Source organism: Bacillus rossius, chromosome 1, assembly GCF_032445375.1.
Source record: "Bacillus rossius redtenbacheri isolate Brsri chromosome 1, Brsri_v3, whole genome shotgun sequence".
NCBI classification, from domain to species: domain Eukaryota; kingdom Metazoa; phylum Arthropoda; class Insecta; order Phasmatodea; family Bacillidae; genus Bacillus; species Bacillus rossius.
The window spans coordinates 117,239,228-117,252,669 of record NC_086330.1 but is presented as its reverse complement, the minus strand read 5'-3'; the positions used below and the strand labels follow the sequence as shown (position 1 = coordinate 117,252,669).

General features: G+C 34.8%; 1 protein-coding gene across 2 annotated transcripts in view; it reads left to right on the top strand.

Annotated features, from left to right (window-relative positions):
* LOC134542984 (serine/threonine-protein kinase SMG1) overlaps positions 1 to 13,442 on the top strand; it is a 322,401-nt gene that overhangs the window by 100,367 nt on the left and 208,592 nt on the right. For both annotated transcript variants that reach the window (XM_063387640.1, XM_063387630.1), the window contains exons 18-19: positions 9,826 to 9,994; positions 10,279 to 10,386. In XM_063387640.1, the coding sequence (XP_063243710.1) occupies positions 9,826 to 9,994; positions 10,279 to 10,386 (277 nt within the window). The remainder of the gene's footprint in view (positions 1 to 9,825; positions 9,995 to 10,278; positions 10,387 to 13,442) is intronic.

Below are 13,442 nucleotides of genomic sequence, written 5' to 3'. Positions count from 1 at the left end.
TCGGCAAGTTACGACACACAATGGAAAGTCACTAAGGGACAATTTAACGCCTAGGGGCTGGGGCCAGGTCACATTTTTTTTAACTTAAGTTCTGTATTTTTCAGACTAGTTAATTAGAAATTTAGGCCCTAGGCGTCGGCATCGGCCCGACTTCGTGTGATTCCGATCCGTGATCGACGGTACCTTGAGTTATGTAGTTAACCAAGGGACATTACTAAAATATTTTTTTTTTTTTGGCGAGTGACTAGACTCCTCGACCATCAACGGCAAGATGTATGGTGCTGTGGTATGTATTTGAACATCATCCTATCAAAATTCAAAGACATCGTAAAAATTTATATAAGAAAAACCAAAAAAACTGTGCAAGTAACAAAGTTTTTTTTTTAACTAAATTCATTTGTAAAATTGTGTACTGATGCCATGAAATGATGAGAAAAAACAATTTTTTTTTGAAAGAAATAAACAAAGATAATTTAATAAACTCTTTTATTTCCAAATAACGTTGAACACAATCATCATTATGAAAAATTCCTAAAGAACATTGTTTGTCTTTGTTTTTTTTTTTACGTTTCTCTGTGTGCTTAGCCGGGCCACACATACAACGTAAAATGGTTTCTCGGAAATCTCCAACCACTTGTGGGAACTCTAGGCAACTGTGGTGCCCTGTGCACTTGGCTTGCCTAATGGGAGAGGGAATGGGTTCGGGGGTAGCAGCTGGTTGGGTGGGTTCAAGCCGCTTTGTCGGCCTTTGGTGTGGTAGCCCAGGGCACCTGGAGATGTGGGCGCGGTCGTCCTGGCAACGGGTGATGCGACGGTGGGTGGGCAGCGCTTGCCATCTGACCCATCTCACTGGCCCGCACACGTCTTTAGGAAGGGAGGGGCTGGTGGCTTAGTGATTACAGACGTGCAGAGCATGTTGCACATCAGTACCTCCCTGAGCCTCCTGATGTCACATGTTGAATTAACTGCTGTGCAGTAGGTATCTCGACAACTGGGCCACCGACCAAGTTACATTGCGCTGATATTACTTTAGGCTAGTCATAGCACTTCTTAACAGTTTTCATGCTTATAGGAGCATCATAGTAATGAACAGAACACAACTAGTTTACATTGTTTTAACAATGTCTTGTAGGATTACCAACTATTTCACCCTGACCTTAAGGGACACTGAACCCCACCTAACAGAGCGGGGGGCCCGGGGGCCCTCCCCCGGAAAAATTTGAATTTCTAGATGCAAATTGGTGCTATTTTAGCAGTTTTTGTATCTGAAAATAAATTATGCACCTGGTTGAAATATTAAAATTTGTTGTATAGGCCTAATAATTTTTTGAGTGATGAATTTAATACATAAAGATATGGTAATAAAGATAACTTTATCCGTTTTCAACTCAACACAATATCAACATAAACATAACAGACAGGCTGGGTTCACAATTAAAAAAATTAAGCGTGTGCATAGCAAGCCATGCACACGACCTGTGCACATGACCTGTGCGAACTGCGAAATCGGTTCACAATTGAATTCTTACTGTTAATTTCAGCCAATGAAATTTCGCGAACTATGCAACATCTGTTAGCACTGTTAGTAAATAAACATATTAACTTTCAAAATAACGATAATACTATTATAATCTCGACATTTTCTTACCACAATATGGTTAATAAATATAAACATATTTCTCGTCCCGCCAAAAAAGCACCCTGCTCTTCTCTCATTGGCTGTTGTGCCATGCGTACGCGATCGAAATAAAATATATTCATTTCACTACTATGCGCACGACCTCGCTCCCATGCACACGACCAACTTTCTGCTATTGGGAATCGTTAGGTTAGGAAACATGGCGTTCATATCCTATGCACACGACCTACTGTTACTGTTATTTTTTCAATTGTGAACCCAGCATTTAAGCGCGGACGAGTGATGCCACCTGTCGGCGTCAACAAGAACTATTTGGTGGCCAGTGAACTGCGGAGTAAACGGAGCCTCGCAATGTCGCAATACATATAACAGGTGGTGCGACACAGGCGGGAAAAAAACTTTTTCAATTTTATGCAGGTGTGTGAATTGAACTTTAAACAAGATACGGGAAATATTACGTCCCGTCCTGCCTACGTACGGGATAATTCTTTTAGTCACAGAATATGGGAAATCCCATACAATACGGGACAGTTGGCAACCCTAATGTCTTGTAGCTTCCAAGCATCAGGGAATGCGCCTGCATAGGATTTTGCTTTCAATGTTGGATTTGGGAATTTCTATGTCAGTAAAAACTAAAAAGGTTTAATTTTTTAAATTTCAGTTTTCATTATGAACAAATTTAAAAGTAAAATAAAGTAAAATATATTATAGAAGATATGCAAATAAGTTAAATTAACTCGGCCATTAAAAAAAAAACTATAATTTCATTGGCTATTGAAATTAATTTTAAGGTTCATAGTAGTATAGAAAAGGGGCTACTGGCACTGGGTTCTGGGTGTGGTGCTTGTGCCGGTTCGCCATCTGGAATTTAGACGTCACAGCGGCCATCTTGGATTACTTGAACTTTGTCCTTCAAAATTAGACAAAATTGGGCATTATTCGCCAAAATTTCCTGTTTTTTGGAAGAAACAAAATCCCACCAAAATTTCTCAAAAAATTCCATAATTCGAAAATAAGGATTTAGAAAAAACTGAAATCATTTTGCCTTAGAAAGAACACAAATTCAATATTAGGCTTAAGCATCCATGTCTACAGCTTCCGATAAGCCTCTGATATCATCGTGGATTAAGACGTCACCGTTACAATTACCGTTACGACCGCCATCTTGGATTATGAAGTCATCTTTGCAATTTCCGTTACGGCCGCCATCATCAAAATCCGTAATTTTTATGTTAAAAAACCGAGAAAAATTTTAAAAATCTTAAAAAAATTAATCAATTGAATTTTAAAATAAAAACAAAATTAAAAAAAATATTTAAAAAAAATATAAAAAAATGTACATTTATGACATGGAGCTCAGAGTCCTTGGTTCGAACCCGGCGAGGACAAAAAAATATAAAATGGTGAGCGATCCTTCCTCCACGGAAGTCACTGACAGACTGACCTACCACCACTTGTTTCTAGGTATATATATTGTGAGCTAGTATTACGTAATGTCCGCTATTTTGAAAACCCGTAATTTCAATGCTAGGAATTCGAGAAAAATTTTAAATTAATAAAAAAAAATTAAATTAAATTCTAATAAAAATTCTTTCAAAACCACCGTTTCTCATATCGTTGCAGTAGCCTTCTTGGATTATATAAATGTTGCATGTTTGGTTACGCCCACCATCTTGGTTGAGTACGTCTTCATCATTACACTTTTCGTTACGGCCGCCATATTGGATTATATTAATGTTGCATGTTTCATAATGGCCGCCATCTTGAAAATCCACAATTTTAATGCTATAAATTCCGCAAAAATACAAAAAAATATTTTAAAAATTGCCTACTTCAAATGTTTAGTTAAACGATTTGCTCCTCGGTTTGATTCCCGGCGAGAGTAAACCAGTAATTTATTAGTATATATAAAAATTCTCAATAAAAATGTAATAAAAACGTCTTACAACACGCCTGATATTTTTAATTCTGTATCAATTATCGTTACGGACACCATTTTGAAAATCTTTGGAAAAAAAAACACTGTTGGAGTCATAGACTGATAGAGCCAATGATGATTGGAACTTTGGAGCTGTTGGAGCTGTTGGAGCTGATTCAGTATTTGGAGCGATTGAGCATTTGGAGCCAAAGACATTTTTATTTTGGCGGTGTCAGGCAGAATATTATGAATCAGCTTACTGAAGATGTAGCAACAAACATTCCTTTAAAATATAACGTGTGGCTGGACTCTATATATATATATATATATATATATATATATATATATATATATATATATATATATATATATATATATATATATATATATATATATATATATATATATATATATATATATATATATATATATATATACAGGGCTCGATTTTAGCGCCTGTCCGCCTGCCCGGGACAGGCAAAATCTCGTCCGGGCAGGCAAAATAAAAAAGGCAACTGCCCGGTGGACAGGTGCAACTTGTGACGCCGAGGTTATTCGCACGCACTAATGCAGCAGAGGTGATTAATAACATTTATGCGACCGCGACCGCAAATAAAACGTATTTGACAATATCTATAAATAAACAATAATGGCTGCTCTTTTGTGACGGACAACTCTGGCTATTGTTTACCGCGGGGGAAAAAAGTAGGTTATGTACAAACCGTGCTGAAATCTTCTGAATCATAATTCTTAAAATCTTACGTTCACGTCATGATTCACTAACATAGTCGTATTCGTATGCTAGAGATGCTAAACGTCTCACACCGATGATGTTTGTTTTTGTTGCAATGTTTTAATATTAATTTCGTTCCAGTGCAGCCAACAATTACGTAATTTACCGTTGTATACTTTCAAGATATAATTTTTTAAATTTATTGTCTTTATAAATCGCGACTTTACTAATTCCTTGCTCTACTTTAACATAGTTTGTTAACAGAAAAGCGTTTTCGCGTGGTTAACATTTCACGGCGTACTCCAGATACAGCTGACAGTGGCCGCAGTGACTGCGACTGCTTGAAAATTCGCCTGTCAACTGTTGCATCAAAAAATAAACATTACTTGTTTACAGAGGACACGGTAATCTTTTACAGTTTATCTTGTCACAGCAATTGTTTAAGTATTTAATTAACTGCGTTACACAATGTGGAAATTCATTACTGGTGCTTCAAAACCACCAGAAAATAAAACAAAAACGGACTAGGACAAGTCAGAATATAATGTTAAATATGACAAAATCGCCCGGTCCCGTAACTTTTTAACGTCTTGGTGTTCCGAGTTTCTTTGGCTTCGTTACGACACAGAAACAAAACAAATGTTTTGCAAAGTCTGCGAAACGCATTCAAAATCATCTGGATCAGTTTTTGTTACGGGCTGCTCAAGTCTGTAAAGACTGAAGTCTATAAAGACAGACTGGCGAAACTGTCTAAATGATGACACACTGTCTGCCCTCATGCATGTTCAAATACAGTCACCTTCTGAAAGTGAGTTTGATCCAGCACCAGCAATAAATCTCTGGTATCATAATGTTCAGAGAAAACGGCAACCCTTTCAGCCTCCTTATCGAAGATGTTCAAGAGAGAATCAGCAAAGTAATTTGTGCAGTGACTCAGACAGAGACTCGTCTGAAAATGATAATTAAATAAGGATGTTAAGTGTGTGATAAAAATAGGTGCAAAATATAGCAAAAATCTTTTATTCTCACTTTTTCAGCGACTTTGAAATTTTTTTTATTTGGGTAAAACAGCGGACAGGCAAATTGGATGGCGGACAGGCAAATTTTCGATTACACCTGTCCGTTGGGCAGGTTAAAATATTCCTTAAAATCTAGCCCTGTATATATATATATATATATATATATATATATATATATATATATATATATATATATATATATATATATATATATATATATATATATATATATATATATATATATATATATATATATATGGAAAGTCATATCTGTTTGATGACAAAGTGAAGAAGTGTGCATTCAAGACATCGGCTGCAGTAATTTACAGTTCTGACGGCGTGAAGCAGACTATTAAACATGGTGTTCAGAAACTCTGTCAAGAAGAGGAGGACTATGTCAGTAAAGGTTCTGGCTGGTCTCTGTCTAGTATAAACCGATTGGAGCTAAGAATTAGTCATTTCACACCTATGTAGGCCTAAATGATTATAAGATTGCTAACCTTCGCAGGGTGATCCTATAGTAGAATAGAAATTAAGTAATACATAATACGTTTGTAAAAGATATTGCTGTGTTTTATTTCTCGAACCTGTCATTATTATGCTAAATTGATGTTAAATTAAATTAATATTTTATCGTCCAGGGTTCGAACCACGTTTTGAATCAATCATTATTTTAATAAGTGAATTTTTTGATGAATTTTGAATTTTTTCCAGAATCTGTAGCTAAATAATTACGCAATTACATGATGGCACCCAAATTTCAAGATGGCGGGCACCTCAGTAAAAATAAATGATAACTGCACCCTAGTGGGTTAGAATATTCACTAGCATGATGGTAATGCACTATATAAGACGAGTACACACACAAAGATTGTGTCCTCCAGCAGACGAAAACAAGATGGTGGCAATGTCCTCTAGCAGGTGGTAGTTCCTGGTAGCATGTACTGAACACAAAATTTCAGATCCATGATGGTCGTCAAGGTCAAGATCAAATTTCAAGGTCAAGGTTCAAGGTCAGGGTTTAAGTTCAATGCCAACAGTCGAGATCAAAGGTATGGTGAACAGAAAATTACACTAACATGGCATCAGCACACTAGCAGACGAAAAAAAGATTGTGACCTCCAGCAGACGAAGACAAGATGTTGGACATGTCATACCAGCTGACGATATATATCTTGGTATTGGTGGTGGGGGGTCAGTCGGCAGGTGGCTTTTGTAGAGGAAGGATCTGTAGGTTTTTATTTTTTTCTTACTGGTTTCGAACCAAGGACGGGAATCGATCGAATCAATCAGTATATTAATAAGTTATTTTTTGCTGAATTTTGAAGTTTTTTTATTAAAATCGGATAATAAATAAAGATTTTCAAGATGGTGTCCGTGAGACCACCGTTATCTCCACTAACCACAGCGTTAAGCGGAAAGGGAGGTAGTAGGGCAGTCTGATGGAAAGAAAGAATCCTAGGTCGAAGTAAAGTTAATTTATTACCTGTACTTGTCCACAAAATTAATACTGTACTGATCAACAATTACATTGACCGCTTCCACAGCAAATTTACACTGATCGCTAAATATTAGTAGGAACATTCATTATAGTAATCAATTATTAACTTTAATAAATCCATTACTTTTACCAAAAATAATAACGCACAAATATTAAATGAAAGTATGGAGGGGTTGGAGATGGTAGTCGCAGGCCACACCACATGCCTCAGACTGAGTCAATACCAACTCACAATTATTAATAACCAGACTCCAAATACAGCACAGGTTATGTCAGCATAACTTTGTACCCCCCCCCCAAGAATACAAATATAATAAGGCGCATACATACAGTACAGGCTGTGTAAAATACTTGCTATAATAAATACTTCACATAATTAGTAAAACATCAACTAAAAATCACTAATTACCACAAATAAGATCATGTACCAGCATGTATCTTAACAGAACTAATTTTAACATTACTTCCTTCAGATAACCAAATCTTTAGAGTGTGTATACATAATGGAATATTAAAAAAATAAATTTTTTCAGGTACATGTTATAAAGAACAGTTAACTTTTAATAATACAAGGTAAGATACTTTAAAACTTGTAAACGAACGACGTATGTGTATATAAATCTCTCTCAAAGTTCAATATACTTTTACATCAATATTTTATACACACATGTTGTACCTGCCTCAAGGTATAATATAACCCACTTCTTTTTCACTACAAGAAAAATGTAGGAACACATCTAAATGCCTGCAATATGCACCATCGAAAAATCCATCGACAATATGTCCTTCTGATTATTTAATTTTCCTCAATTAAAAAAAAATTTAACTTTCTCTCTAGTAGCGCTCTCAAATTAAAATATGTTACTGTATCTTACACCATATAGTCAACGCTCACCAACAGCCAAACTTGAAAATGATAATAAATTACTGAAAATATAAATGGCTGACTGTGGCACTTTTCATTTAACTTGCGGGTAGTCTTAGCAAGTTCACTCACATCTTGAACTCCAAAATCGGGGAGGTTCTAAAACTAAGTGCCAAAAACTTACTTTGCTCCCCAACATCGATCATCATGAGTAAAGGAAAACTGCTCAAATCCTCGTCGACAGTAAACGAAAACGCTTACATAAGGCAGGTCTCCAAAACATGCTTAAAAAAAAAGCAACCTGGCCGATAACGCAGCAGTGCCAGACCAAACGGAACTTCCTGGTTAAATGCGGTAACCGTCCACCACGATGAATTACATTAAACTCGTCACGGTTGCTGTAATCGGAATCGAAGTACAACCAGGCACCAACCCGTTTCACTGCAATAGCTAGCAGCACGAACTCGTCGCAAACACTACTCGTAAACCGTCATGCTTAATATTGCCATAGTATTCTCTGCAATAGCTATTAGCATGCACTCGTCGCAAACACCACTCGTAAATCGTATTGCTTAATACTGCCATAGTATACAGTGGCTCAACTCCACTCGTTGAAGTTACATCGTCGACAGTAAACCCTCCAAGAAACCGCAACATTTTCCATTACAACTCGCCATACAGACGCAAACATCACAAAAATTTACTTCCCTAGCCCTACCAACAGCTGGCTACGGCAAACAAAAATTTCTCCATCGTGGCGCTATCAGCGCGCAGCATATAGAGACCTCCTACGACAAATCAGAGAACTACGAGGCAAGGCTAGTTCAAAATCACCTCACCAGAATGCGTAAGCATTCACATAACCAGCGCGGTCACAAAGAAAACAAATATGTGACGAGCGAAGCTAACGTCACATCCGTAACGATAATTGATACAGTGGTGACATAATTAAAAATATCAGGCGTGTCGTAAGACGTTTTTATTACATTTTTATTGAGAATTTTTATATATACTAATAAATTACTGGTTTACTCTCGCCGGGAATCAAACCGAGGAGCAAATCGTTTAACTAAACATTTGAAGTAGGCAATTTTTAAAATATTTTTTTGTAATTTTTCGGAATTTATAGCATTAAAATTGTGGATTTTCAAGATGGCGGCCATTATGAAACATGCAACATTAATATAATCCAATATGGCGGCCGTAACGAAAAGTGTAATGATGAAGACTTACTCAACCAAGATGGTGGGCGTAACCAAACATGCAACATTTATATAATCCAAGAAGGCTACTGCAACGATATGAGAAACGGTGGTTTTGAAAGAATTTTTATTAGAATTTAATTTAATTTTTTTTTATTAATTTAAAATTTTTCTCGAATTCCTAGCATTGAAATTACGGATTTTCAAAATAGCGGACATTACGTAATACTAGCTCACAATATATATACCTAGAAATAAGTGGTGGTAGGTCAGTCTGTCAGTGACTTCCGTGGAGGAAGGTTCTTTCGCCATTTTAATTTTTTTGTTCTCACTGGGTTCGAACCAAGGACTCCGAACTCCATGTCGTAAGTGTACATTGTTTTATAATTTTTTTTTAATATTTTTTAAATTTTTGTTTTTATTTTTAATTTTGATGGTTAAATTTTTTATGATATTTACAATTTTTCCCGATTTTATAACATAAAAATTACAGATTTTGAAGATGGCGGCCGTAATGGAAATTGCAAAGATGAAGTCATAATCCATGATGACGTCAGAGGCTTATCGGAGGTTCTGGACATGGATTTTTAAAAATTTATATGGATTTTGTGTTGTTTCTAAGGCAAAATGAAATCCTAATTTTTGAATTGTAGAATTTTTTAGCAGTATTTTTTTCCATAAAACTTAAATTTTGGGAAATTTTTTACTAGTTTGGCTAATTTTGAAGGTCACAGGACAAGGTCAAATTTCATGGTCATCCAAGATGGACGCAGTGACGTCAAAATCCAACATGTCGGACCGGCACCAAGCACCACACCCAGAACCCAGTGCCAGTAGCCCCTTTTCTGTACTACTGTTCATTTCTGCCAAACAAGGAATTAAATGATCATTAAAATAGCTTTCCAAATGTAACTTTATTGTTTAGTTGTGTTTGGTTTTTTTTTGTAGGTACGAAGTTGCTACAACTATTTACTCCTCTTTGCTAGCTGCAAAAGAGTTTGTTCTGAGTTCTGAACCTGTGGGTACTGATGGGGAAGAAGAGACAAGCTCTACTGGTCAGAAACCTGGAGGGAAATTTGACGGTGAATTGCATGTGACTGGATTTATGGCTGATCAGGTAAGATTTTGTAACTTTTATTATGCAATTGTAGTTTTATAAATATACCTAACTACCATTGTTATTATCTTAGTTATTTTAGTTAAATTGTTGTGGGTTTCAAGTATTATTTCTTGGTTGAGAAAATTTTCCTTTTTAAAATGTTAAAAAAATTAACTTCAGCTAAGACAAACCCAATGTTAAATCATTTTTAGACGTTCTTCGGGTTGATTAGCATTATTATACGTTGTTAAAAAAAATTCAAAACTTTTTTATTGTGATATCTGTTCTTGATATTCTTACAGTTGGTGGAGTGTTATAAAGCATTGAATAACTGGACAGATATTCAGAAATGGAAGAAAAAGGAAGCTGCTCTTTGGACTAATCAGAATGGAGAAACTGCGCAAAGATACGTATGTACTGCATGTTTTTATTGTGTATTTGTTGAGGTTCTATGGAGAGTGGAAGAGAATAAAAGAATGAATTGGAGCTTAATCTTATTTACATGAAAGCCATTAAAGACAATGGGAGGTAATGAAATAAGAATGGAGTGCTGACTGAAATGGTATTTCCCCTTGAAAATGCACCAGCTCATGGTAACATCTGGCACATTTCCCACTCGTGAGAATTCCAGGTTGGACTCCACCGAGCATTAAATTGCAGTTGCCTTGGGGGAAGACGAGTTATCTGAACACTTGACCATTGTCATTCCTCGTGTTCAGAAAAAGTATTGTAAGTTGTTTTAGTGTGTACTATGTAGTTTACTCTATTAACAATTCCTATATTCTGATATTACATAAAATTAGAGGTGGGACGATACCACACTTTCGATACTCGATTCTGTATTGTTTTTTCAGTTCGATACTTTCGATACTTCGATACTTTCGATACTGCAGGGAAAAATATTTTCCCATTAAGTAACAATTATTACAAATAAGAAATAACATAAATTAGTTTTAAACTATATAAATTCAATCTATCATACCAGCACAATGTCAGATTAAACTTAAATACATAATGTCTAAATAATTGCATTATATTAATGAAAGATATGAATTCATCATTATATATACATATAATAAAACCACCAGAAATGTAAAATACAGTCCATAATCAAGTAAAGCGGACATGAGAAACAGTGGCCTTACAAAATGTTTTGAAGTCCTTTCTTGGAGGGGGGGAAAAGTCACCAAGCCTAAATTAGAAATAAAAAATTAGGCGGTAAATATGTAGTGTACGGATTATCGTCAAAAAAATTTTTAAAAATCTGAAATAACTTTCATTGTAATCTTTTACGTCCTCTTTTCATTACAGCCTGCGGAGATAAGAAATTCCAAATACTTTAGGAGATATCGAATTTTTTAATTTTCATATTTGGGTGATATTTGTTAAAAAAATAAAATTTAAATTCCGAAAATACTTTTATTCTGGGCTCTTTAACTTCCTCTTTTCATTAAACCCGGCGGAGATAAGAAATTCCAAATACTTTAGAAGATATCGAATTTTTTAATTTTCATCCTGTGCACTTATGCAGCGTTTAGCATTTAGCTTGTTTACGAGTATGATTTTTTTTTTTTTTCGCGACGTGGGTGAACGACTACATCGTTTTCTACTATTGGCAAAGGAATTGTACCCGCCTCTAACTTAGGTGAGTTTTTAACGTTTCAAATTTTCAATGTTTTATTTGTTGCGCAAGTAATAAGTAAAAAGAAAATTACGTGAGTTCCTACTGATCATCGTTTGTCCCGGTTTGTTAGGTCAGGTTAGCTATATTATAAATACTTGTTTTTTGTTTACTAGTATCAATTGTTTTTTATTGGACATTGTTGTCACGTGATAGTTCGTGATAGGCCAATATTCAAATGAACCAATAGGTGATGATTTATTCATTTAGGTGAGTTTTTAACGTTTAAAATTTTTATGCTTTATTTGTTATTTCGATATTGTTGCGCGTAAAAAAAAATTACGTTCGTCACTACTGTTAATCCTTCATTCCGGTTTGTTAGGTTAGGTCAGCTACATTATAAATACTTTAAAACTAAACAACCATTAAAATTAATTTTTTTTAATTGTCCGTTTAGTTTCAAAGTATTTATAATGTAGCTGACCTGACCTAATCTACCTTTGTCCCGTTTTGTTAGGTCAAGTCAGTTACATTATAAATACTTAAAACTATACAAGTAAAATTAATTGATATTTTTAATTTCCGTTTATTTTGAAGTATTTATAATGTAACTAACCTTACATAATGGAAAATTTCTGTTATTTAGGCATTCACGCACACACGGCAAAATATAAAATGGGCTCGGTCGAATGATTACATAGGTCTTGTATTGAAAAATAAGAACGGCGATATCTCCAAAAGTAATTGGAATTTCTTATCTCCGCAGGCTGTAATGAAAAGAGGACGTAAAAGAGCATATAATAAAAGTTATTTCAGATTTCTAAAAACTTTTTTGACAATAATCCGTATACTACATATTTACCAACTAGGCTATTCTAAAAAGAAAATCAGAAATTTTTGCTTGTTTGTTTCATTTTACAAACAACTTTATGCAACAGAACAATTTTCAATAAAATTTTAACTTGAGAAACGTAAAGTACAAAACAATCCGATTGTAAGAAAACAATAACAAACGGGTATATTTAGTTCAAAGATTAATGAATGCACAAAATATGAGATCCGTGCCTTGGTAAAGCGTGTGCACCATTTTCATAATCATTGCTAGTTTGTGCCACTAGTCTCGCTTGGTGCTGGCCATAGATGCTACTAGCGAAGTGCACAGTCTTCCTGATACTATCCATATCTATGGCCATAAAGTTATTTTCTTACGTTTGAAAAGGTAAACAATGAACGTTTTTCAAAATAAAAGCATTAATTAAAACGTAATTTATCAGGAGGAATATATCTAAAAAAATTGTGAATTTTAGGACTTTTCCGCTTCGTAAAAACGTATGAAACGGGAAATTAATGATTTTATAAGTGTATGTTCTGGGAAAGTAAACCATTGTAAATAAAGTACTTTCGGCGGGACCAAAATTAATTGGCGTATGACACAGGAAAATGTATGAAACGGGAACGTATCATATAGGTTCTACTGTAGTTGTATTTTGTACGATGGCGACTCAAAACTTAATTCAATACAAATGAACAAGTATTCGGGTATCGAAAAAATGTATCGAACTTACAGTTTCGATACTCGATACTTTACTATACCGTCAAGTATCGAATGTATCGAGGTATCTAAGTATCGAAAATCCCATCACTACATAAAATTTAATTTATTTATTTGCAATAGATAAGAAGAAATTTTAGCAAAAACAAACTATATTCCAGAAATGCAATTTTTCAGGATAAGTTAGAAATATTTCTTTTTTGCTCATTAGTACTTAAAAGATGGGAAGTTTTAAACTGTAACATAAATACCACTTTATTATTCCTGCTTGATGTTTAATCAGCATTAATATA